The 10,262-nt window shown below is 43.5% G+C and overlaps 1 protein-coding gene across 1 annotated transcript in view; it reads left to right on the top strand.

Moving 5' to 3' along the window:
* Positions 1-10,262, top strand: part of ANO2 (anoctamin 2) — a 280,595-nt gene that overhangs the window by 261,896 nt on the left and 8,437 nt on the right. The window contains exons 21-23 of the mRNA XM_015591465.2: positions 1,551-1,703; positions 2,043-2,095; positions 3,869-4,050. Of these exons, the coding sequence (XP_015446951.1) occupies positions 1,551-1,703; positions 2,043-2,095; positions 3,869-4,050 (388 nt within the window). The remainder of the gene's footprint in view (positions 1-1,550; positions 1,704-2,042; positions 2,096-3,868; positions 4,051-10,262) is intronic.

Here is a 10,262-nt window from a genome sequence, read left to right as displayed (position 1 = left end):
GTCTTATTAAATGGTGACTTTCCTGGGACTCAGGACTGTGTTTGCATCAGCAAATATGTACTGAGCCTCTGGAATGGATGAAGCCCATTTCTAGTGGGAAATAATGACAAGTAAGTAGGCGGATCACGACAGCACGCAGCGGTAACTGCAACAGGCATCCATGGAGGGAAGAGGGAGTAATGAGCTTCACTAATAGTCTGGGGGGTGCATAGAAGTCTGCTAGCTGGAGAATGGACGCTTGTGCACAAATAAATGGAAGGACCTCACGTGTTCAGGGAAAAATCAGGAGAGTGAGAAGTTCAGAGTGCCAGAAGCGTGATGGCTGTGGGGGACATGTTGGGAGATGGGCCTAGAGAAGCAGGTGGGGAGCAGAATGGAAAGTACCTGTTAAAGTACCTGTGTCCCAAGATAAGGAATTTAAATTCTATCCAGTAGACAGGGGGGAGCCCACAGAAGTTTGTATGGGTAGGGAAGTGGCAGGATCAGGGCTGAAGAGGCTTTAGAGCAGAGGAAGACTGGGGACGAGGGACCAGGGAGGAGGTTGGTGACGGCTCAGGCGGAAACAGTGAGGGCCTGGACGCTTTACAGCCGTCTGATGGGCACGAGCTGCCACCACTTGGCTTTTCACACTGCTTTCATGGCTTGCGATGCTCTCTTTAATCCAGTCTTCCTGGGACTACAGGCCCATTTTTCAAGACTAAGTGTGTAGGTGCTCGATACGGAGACTTCCTTAGTGCCCGCCCTGAATGGGTTCGTGTCCTCCCTCCAGTGCTCCGCTGTCTCTGGCACATTCTTCTTTTTCCCTCAGCACACATAAAATCTTGCTGCACGTCCTCGTGTCCATATCTCTCTTCTGCTTACACCCAGTTCCTTGAAGGCAGAAGCAGACCTTTGCCTCCTTATATACTTGGCACAGTGCCTGACATTTACTGAGCTCTCAATAAATGTGAGATGAATGAATAAACTTTCTAAGTAAAGGCAGTGACTATGGATATGGAAAGAAGAGGCCAAATTTGGGACATGGTTTTTAAAATTACATCAGGGGTTGGAAAACCATGGCCCAGGGGCCAAAGCCAGCCCACTTTCTTTGCTGCTTTTGTAAATAAGGTTTTGTTGACCAAGCCCATTTGTCTACATTTTCTCTATAGCCGCTTTCATGCTACAGTGGTAGAGTTAAGTCATCATGGCAAGAGCAGATGGCCTGCAAATACAAAAATATTTACTATCTGGGCTTTTGCTGGAAAAGTTTGTCAACCTCTGAGTTAGGTGACCAGGATTAATGACTGGAGATAAAGAGTCACAACTTCTTCTTTTCTCCTATCTCCAATCTGTGCCTGATACAGCACTTTATTCCCAAGCCATGGCATTGACCAATAGGCCTGAAGGGACTGAGAAAGAAATACCATAGGGCAGGAAGAAAAGGGAGCCTAAGAGAGTGAGATGGAAAAGAGACTCCATAAGAAAAGACCAGGGTCATAAGCTGCAAGGCAGAATTGATCTAAATCGTGCTTCTTCCCAGTGAAGCTTCTCATGCTTATGCTCTCTTTTAGTCGTCCAGTTTGGCTTCGTCACCCTCTTTGTGGCCTCCTTTCCTCTGGCACCTGTGTTTGCCCTCCTGAACAATGTTATTGAAGTGCGGCTCGATGCAAAGAAGTTTGTCACAGAGCTGAGACGACCAGATGCTGTGAGAACAAAAGATATCGGTATGTCCCCTACTTAGAGTCTGCGGCAGGCCCATCCCCCACCGCCACCCTCATGGTGTGTCAGGGATCAAGGGCTACAGGGAAGCCCTTTGGGGCCTCTTTACCCCAAAGAGCTCCTCGTCCTCAGATCTTCAGGTGCTGGGAGGCCTTCGAGAGGCCACATTATCCACCCCCTCTTGTCCCCTTGGTAACCTAAGCCTCTCCAGACGAGCCCAATCCTGGGGGGCCCGGCAAACCTCCCCGGGGACCATGCCTGCGAGGCATCACCCTGAGCCACAGGGTTGTCATCACTGGGCCGAGGGCGGGAGTGAGCCCGATGCCCTCCTTTCTGTCTTACAGGGATTTGGTTTGACATTCTCTCTGGAATCGGCAAGTTCTCTGTTATCAGCAATGTAAGTGCTTATGTCCAGCTCTGGGGGGAGGGCTTTCCAGAGAAAGTGAGGACTTCGGAGCAGGAAACCAGCCCTTGATACCTCCCAGCCTTTTCCATCTGGAGCTTTATTTAATACAGCTTCTGGTTAATAGTGCATATAAGCCTTCTAACTCATCATGCCGTCGCCAGAGCTGTGCCACTTAACTGTTAATTTCACTAAGAGAAAGAAGGATAATTACAACCAGAATGCATACCTTTGCCTTAAGAATCAAAATCAGATCTTTCTTCAGAGCCAAGAATAATGAGGAAAGAATTCCACATATCTATTTATCTCTTTCCTTTCTTTTCTACTCCTGAGCTAAACAATACCTGGAGCATTGCCCAGTCTGCACGTCTTAATTACGGTTCCTCCAAGTTGTCGATGCAAAGTCTTAATTATCCTTGTGGACTCTGGCACTGTGTAGGTGAAGATAAGACACAGAAGAAGAGGGGTCCCACCTGTCGTGGCCTCCTTAACTGCCTTGCCAGATGTGTCCACATTTCAGAGTAAATCCTACTGGGCCCAAGCCAGCAGCTCCTTTTGCTTCCGTGTTCTGTAGAGGTGGTGGCCAGGCAGGGCCTCCTCTTCCATCTCCCAAGAAAATATCAGCCAGTTCAGTACACACCAAGAAAGCCACAGCCCATTATCCCTTGGGAGAGAAACACTGATTCTGGCTATGATCTGGTTCCCTATTAAGAACACGTAAACTGGCTGGAGAGGTGTGAGGGGTTGCAGAGAGACTTAGCACATTGCATTTGGAATGTTTGATGTAGGCAGCACACATTTCGAGGCTGAGAATAAGGTACAATTTGGAAAATAGATCAATAGCTACTTTGGAGTTGTGTCTACCTCAAAGAGGCCCCGGGTACTAGCACTTTCTGTCTATAATTATTACAAGTATGTTACTCGTTCTCAAATATGGTTATGGCCATCCACACTCATTTCGAAAACAATACCTAAACTACATTTTTAAAAAGGGCTTTAACTGTTGATGTGGAATACAGTATAAACACTTGCCAAAAAGATTTAAGATTTTCTTTGCAGAAAGTACCTCCACATTCAAACATGCAGTCTTTCATTTGTTGTTTGGTTTGCTCTGTAGACATTTATAGAGAGTTTAGATATGCCAGATGCTCTGTTGGGTGTGTGTGGTTCCATCCAGCAGGACCTACTCATTTCCTCTCTGTGTCTCACTTTTCCTAAGTCAAATGAATGGAAGAATCACTTCCATTATGTGATGTGCCAAAAAGCGGCAAGATATGGTGGTCAAATTAAGGAAATTATGGAACCATATCCTTGGTATTTCTGGCTTTCTGGTGTCACTCAAGGGTAGAAGTACATGGTTCTTTTGCCCATTGTACCTCAGTAGCATTCTCATCACTATTGGTAATTTTCTCAGAAAATCTTCCACTCTGCCTTGGCTTGGCCCACACTGATGTCAATTCAAATATCACGTAGGCAGTTTATTCCGTCCAGCACTAAATGGTCCAAAATGACTTAGCATCCTTTGCTGTAGTGGTTGTAATTTACTCTCGTGACAGCCACTGTCTTGTGGACTTGCTTACATGTATCAAAGATGGAAAATCCAGGTAGATAAGCTCCATGAGCTGAGAGATAAGGACTTCTGTATCAATCAGAGTCACACCTCTGGATGGGGAGTCCAAGAGGGGGCAGTCAGCCAGATAGACCCTGTGTCACCTGGACAGCATCCATCCTGACTTTTCTTCAAGTGCTTGTGGTTCTGTTCCTCAGGCTTTCGTCATTGCCATCACCTCCGACTTTATCCCCCGCCTTGTGTACCAGTACTCCTATAGTCACAATGGGACTCTGCATGGCTTTGTCAACCATACTCTCTCCTTTTTCAACGTCAGCCAGCTGAAGGAGGGAACGCAACCTGAAAATTCACAGTTCGACCAGGAGGTTCAGTTCTGCAGGTAAAGTAATCACAAGGAGGAGGGCAGCACAAGACTTGAAGTGGTAGATCCAAGTAATTATCTGGATGACCTAGGCTTAGATCATTGTCCTTTTCCTCTGTCTCCTACCTGACCCCAATCGCTATAAACCAATTTCCGTGAATCAACAAATATTTATTGAGTGCCTTTTGCTAGACACTGTAGAATAGACAAAGAAGTATATAGCCTTGTCTTTACCACTGAGGAGTTTATAGTCTGGTTGGGAAGAAAACAAGCAGAACAGATAGGAAATAGCAGGTTATTTAGTGATTATATCTAGCATGGACCATAAACATTGTGAATATTCAGAGGAGAGGGAAATTGGCATTGGCTAGAACAGAGAGGTAGGCTTCCTTGGAGGGGCCGCGAGGAGGTTGTTTGGTTTGCTCTGTAGACATTTATAGAGAGTTTAGATATGCCAGATGCTCTGTTGGGTGTGTGTGGACAGAAAGAGAGAGTATCCTAGATGGGGAGTCAGCATGGGCAAAGTCATGGGGGTGGGGATGAATCCGGGATGTTAGATAAACACTTAGGGGCTAGGTGGTGTCGTTAGCAAGGAGAGTTCTTAGGAGATAATAATAGGGAATAATATAGGAAATACAATGTATGTAGAAACTCCTAGGATAATATAAGCCAAAAACATTGTTGCATTTGAATAGATAGGATAAAGTAGATAGTGGGCCATTTTGAAATCTTACAAGAATTATAATGTGATGTAATGGGAAGATATTGACCTTTTTAGTGCCAAGGAAGGAAGGATAGGTAGGCTTTGGAAAATTGACCTGATCTAAGAGAGAAAGATAAACTAGACTTGGGGAAACAGGGAGGGCAGCTGAGCTGCTACATCATTCAGACATGAACCGTGGTGGGCACAGACCAGGGCAATGAAAGAGGAAAGGAGAAGATGATGAGCTATTTCATATAACATATTGCAAAGTTGGTGACAAGACACATAAGAGAGAATATGAGTCAAGGATATCTTCAAAGTTGGACTGAAGTCCAACGACTAGGAAATTGTGAGTCCATTGAAGAGATGGGGAAGATGCTAAGAGAGTCTGATTTTATGGTACATATGATGAATTTGATTTCAATCATGTTGCATTTAAAATAATGGTAAGAAATCTAAGAGGAAGCTTTCACCTAACTTCTAGACACACTAAGCTGGAATTTCAGAAAGGTCCAGGTTAGAGTCATGATTGAAAATCATCAGCACACTATTTACCTAAAAGGGCAAATAAAGAGAAGAAGAGCAGAGGGGAATAAATTATTTAACTCTTTTTTACCCTGGTGAAACGATAGTCCCCATAAAGGACTTAATCAAAGATCATACCTCATTAATTTAAAAAAATAGAACACTAAAATAAAAACCTATGAAAAAGTATTGCTAGGAAAATGTAGGGCTCTATTGTACCATCCTCAATAATGTCTGATGCAAAAGCTGCAGATGACTCCATTGAAGAAGCAGTGTTTCAGCCGTGTTTGCAGCAGTGATGACCCTTAGCATATCTGCCATGCTTACCCACCTGGGATACCTTGATATTCAAGATCAGCCATTTGTAAGATGGCTGCTTAAGTTCAGTTTCACAGCTCAGACCACCAAAGAGAGAAAACAAATTGGTCTTCCCAATTCAGATAGCTGAGTTAAACAACCTTACCTATTTGTGATTTAAATAGAAGGGTCTTCTGGTTCCAGGAGCAATAACTCTAGGGTTCAACTCTAGCAAACCAAGACAAGACTCAAAATCAGAGACCAGATCTAAGAATAGATGAGTAAATTTATTCATAGATATCAATTTACATCAGCCTATATGGTTCAGGAATTTTCACATCCGGTGCTGTAAAGACTCTGGCTCTTAGACTAAAGTCGTATGTAGGCCAATTTGCAACTAGACTGTGCGCTGGCCAGGGGTCACTCCTCCATATGTCTGGAGTGCCAGACTGTCTGTCCATGGTGCTGGATTTGGGTCTGCAGATCCAAAAGACGTAGTCCTACTGCACGGAGGGTCTATACCAGCTCCAGGCCTTTTCTGGTAGCATCTCGATCTGCTCCAGCAGGATCTGTGAAATTAGCCAACAGGTTTACATTAAACAAGCAGGCACTGAAAAGTGAGAATTATCTAATCATGTTTATAAGTGGAAAGTACCATAACAATCATCTTGAAACTCTCCATTCTACATAGAAAGAAACTTGGGAAGTTGAAGAATTATCCAAGATTACGAAGGTTTCTAGTGTGACAGATCCTAAAGTAAAACTCGCATCTGTCTAAGAACACAGGCTTCTACCCCCATGTGCTGTTGGGGAGCACCACCAGTGTGACTTACTATGTAGGGAGGCAAGGCTAACACTATCTGCTTTTCCAGTCAGTCTAGAAGCACATGTCTGTCCAGAACACTAAAGTTCTCTGACTTTGCCCCTGACCATCAGATCTTCCAGTAACACATATGAATATGCTTTCTAGATATATCAGTGGCTTAACCTGGCTTAAATACAAAGGAACTTTAATGACTCCCATACTGAAAGTTGAGAATGGGCCTAATTTTAGGCAAGGGATGATTCAATCAAGTCTGCTCCAACCAAATCTTTCTCTGTCTCCTAACTCCATTCTAGTTGATGTTGATTGTAGTTTCAAGCTCTATATCACTGCCAGCAGCTATAGGCCAGTATCATATTGAGTCCAGTGAGAAAAAATACCTCTTTTCCAGTGACCCCAGCAAAAGTCTCATTGTATCTCCTTGACTAGGATCAGTATGCATGCCCTACCTGGAACCCATCTCTGTAACTAGAGGAATGCAATTCTCTCCATGGCCTTTGGGGTAGGAGTTGGGGGTGGAATCATCTCCAGTTGAAGCATGTGATTGCCAAGTAGGAGGTAGTTCCCTAGTGAGAAGTCAAAATGAATGGATACCACTCAGCCAAAATAACAAATGCCCAGGATACCAGATATTATTAGTACACATGGATCAGATTGAGCTTTCTTGTATCTGCCTTCAGAGTCACTGCATTTTCCAGCCAGTCATAAAGCCTTGTTAACTCTTTCCATTGTTTTCATTCAGGTAGATGGAATCATGGCTTATCTGTGGCCTATTTTTTAAAAATTCTGCCACTGTGTGGCAGAATTATCAATGGATGCATACATAGGAAGTGCATTCTATATTTCATTTATTCACAGAAAATAGATTATTCCAGAATCAAACCAAAATGAATTTTAGAGCATTTGATCATTTTTCCCTTATATAGTACCAGTGAGGATTATAGGTTCATTAAGTTTTTGAGGCCTTACTGTAGGCTTGGCATGGTGATATAACAGGGAACAAAACACAGTGACTTCCTCAAGGAGTCTAGATAGAGAAGATCAGTAAGTAAATAAGCAATTAAAATGTAGTTTTACTAATTTACAGTAGGGTCACCACAGAGAGCTCTAGGAACCTTAAGGACAGAGGTCATGCACCTCACCCAGACTTAAGTGTGCAGGGGAAGCTTCAAGGGAGGTGAAACCCGAGCAATGGACAGGACAAGAGTGGCCAGAGAGAATAGCTTGTTGGAACTCATTCACATGACCAAGCCAGCCTGGGTGCTGATGGGGTTGGGAGGAGTGGTGGCAGATGTTGTAAAGGGAGTGTCCAGTGGAGAAGGAGGTCCAGGAGGAGCTGTGCGTTCCAGATGGAGGGGCCAGTTCATGCTCGGTGGTTGGGGCTGGAGTGAGAGGGGTCAGCTGTGAGAGATGAGGCTGGAAGAAAGCACAAAAGCCGGACCAAGCAGAGCATGTTGGTCACTTGGAAGCGTGTGGATTCCCGCTTAGGGTAGCACAGAGCAGCAGTGTTGAGCTCAGACTTTTCCTTGGCGTTATCTCTGACCACAGTGTGAAGACTGGTGGGTTACATTTAATATAAAGAGCTACCCTTCTCTAACGGGTAAGCGGATGTCTAGAGAACAGGGTCAGCACATCATCTAGATAGAACCGATCAAATAGGTGTAAATTGCAGGCTACGTTTCCTAGATGGACGAGAGTTGTTGATAGAAATCTCTATCTCAGATGGGTCCTGCTCAATGCAGGCTGTGTGAACTTGCCTGCATCATCAAATTTTCTGGAGATTTCGGAAGCGGAGGCATAACCTAATGATGTCTTTGAAAGCTAGGAATTGTCAGTAGCTGAGAAATAGAAATGAAGGAGAGAGAGAAAAAGGGAGGAAGAAGAAGAAAGAGGGAGGGGGAAAAGTGGGGTGTATGTGGTGGAGGTGTGGAGAGAGAGGGAGGGGAGGGAGAGAGAGAGAGAAGGATTGATTGATTGAAATTGGGAATGGAGAAGGGACTGTGTGAAAGAGATTGTGAGAAACAGAGACAGTTCTGTATCTAGCCCCAAAGCCAGCATTTAAAACCTCTTCCGTGGTGGGAAATGAAGTTTGCCCTGATTTTCTGGCAAATAGTGTTGGGAACTCGATGACCCTTCTTATTCTTAGTTTTCAGTGACCTCTGGAGATAAATGTGGTCAAGTAAAACTGAGGTCTCCAGCTCCAACCCGGCCTCGCCAGGGAAGAGGTATCTTAAAAATAGCAATAAAAGTTAGGACAAGTCTCTGGCTGCCCAATTGAGATACATTCCCAGCATTTTTGAAGCAACATTGGCCTCAGCCATCTAACCACTCTGGCAGGGCTGCTCCATAAACAGTCCTGTGACGTCAATCTGCAGGCATGATTAGTGGCCATTTGACAAGGTCGACTGAGCACTGCTTCCTGGAGGATGGATGGCAGCTTGGGCTCCCATCTCTGCTGGAAGGGAGCAGAACGATCAGTAGGGCAGGGCCTGGCCAGGGATCTGGGTCCCAGAGCTAGAGGAGCCGACCTGGGCATGGTCAACCTAATGGTCTCTTTGGAGGTGCTGAACCTGCAGAAACAGCATCTTTGAGTGGTTCCTGCTGGGTTTTATGCAGGGCTTAAGTTTTTTCACATCCCAAGGTCCTGTAAAAGTCTTCAAAGAGGTAAGTTCCCTTCTAGCCATGGCTGCCTCTCATCGGCTTTTTCCTGAGGTAGAGTCAGCTTTTCCGGGTGTTGCCTTTCCTGATCCTTATCAACTACTGGATTGACATGGTTCTCATTAATTCCCAACTGCCTGTACTGTTTTCCAAAGGCCAAGTTCAGAAGGCAGCTCAGATGGTATGAAAATATTGTACGTAATTGTATTCAGCATTAATATAACATTAATTTCCATTGGGATTATTAAAAAATTTTTTTTTTACATATCGCTGTTTGGAATTGAGAAATGCATTTCCTAACTGATTCATAATATAAGAAAAATCTCATTTTTAAAAAAGGATTGTTGATGACCACTCCTGGGTTAGTTATTTTGGCACCCTTTACTGCCCACCGTGATTTAGTATTATGATTAATTGTGGCAGATGTCACTGTCACTGGTCACCCCTGCAAGTGAGGATGGGGACGGGACATCTGAGCCAGGAGTCTCTCTTCCCTCTCCACACCTCCGTTTCCCCATTTGTAAAAAAATAGGCCTTGGAATAAATAATCTCCGAAGACTCTTTTCTGCTTTTAAAAAAATGATGACACATGTAATATATTAATCTATTCCTATAACAATCCTAAGCATTACAGGCAAGCACTGGAACTCTGGTTCACCTCCACCCTAACCCCGGCCCAATCCTATGCATCTTCCCAAAGTAACCATTTGTGTGAATCATTTGTGTGAATCTTCCTCAGATACATTTGTGTGAATCTTCCTCAGACGTTCCCATGCATTAATATAAAATGAACTTGTAGAACCTTTAAGGTATTGTTTCATGGGTTTGTTTTACAATAATGTAATATATTTTGCGTTAATGGGAACCTTATTTCTTTAGGTATTGTATAAATTCAACTCTGTGATTTTTCATAGTATTAGAGCCATCTAGATAAAATATTAATATAATCTTAAAGCTAAAATATAATATTGATTTTTGTACCAGTTTCATTTAATGTATGCAAATCTGTCTCAGTTAACACTATAATTTTGTACCTGAAGTCTTAGTATAAAAATGTATTTGGGTCAACAGAATATTGCTATTAATCACATCCTTCTTTTGAAATTATGACTTTATTATAAACATAATTATGTGTATATATGTGTGTGTGTGTGTAGAGCCTCTCTTCTCTGCCCCCTAATCCTGTGTATGTATGTATATATTATATATGTTATATATAAATTG

Source organism: Pteropus alecto, unplaced genomic scaffold, assembly GCF_000325575.1.
Source record: "Pteropus alecto unplaced genomic scaffold, ASM32557v1 scaffold94, whole genome shotgun sequence".
NCBI classification, from domain to species: Eukaryota; Metazoa; Chordata; class Mammalia; order Chiroptera; family Pteropodidae; genus Pteropus; species Pteropus alecto.
This window is presented reverse-complemented; position numbering and strand designations above follow the sequence as displayed.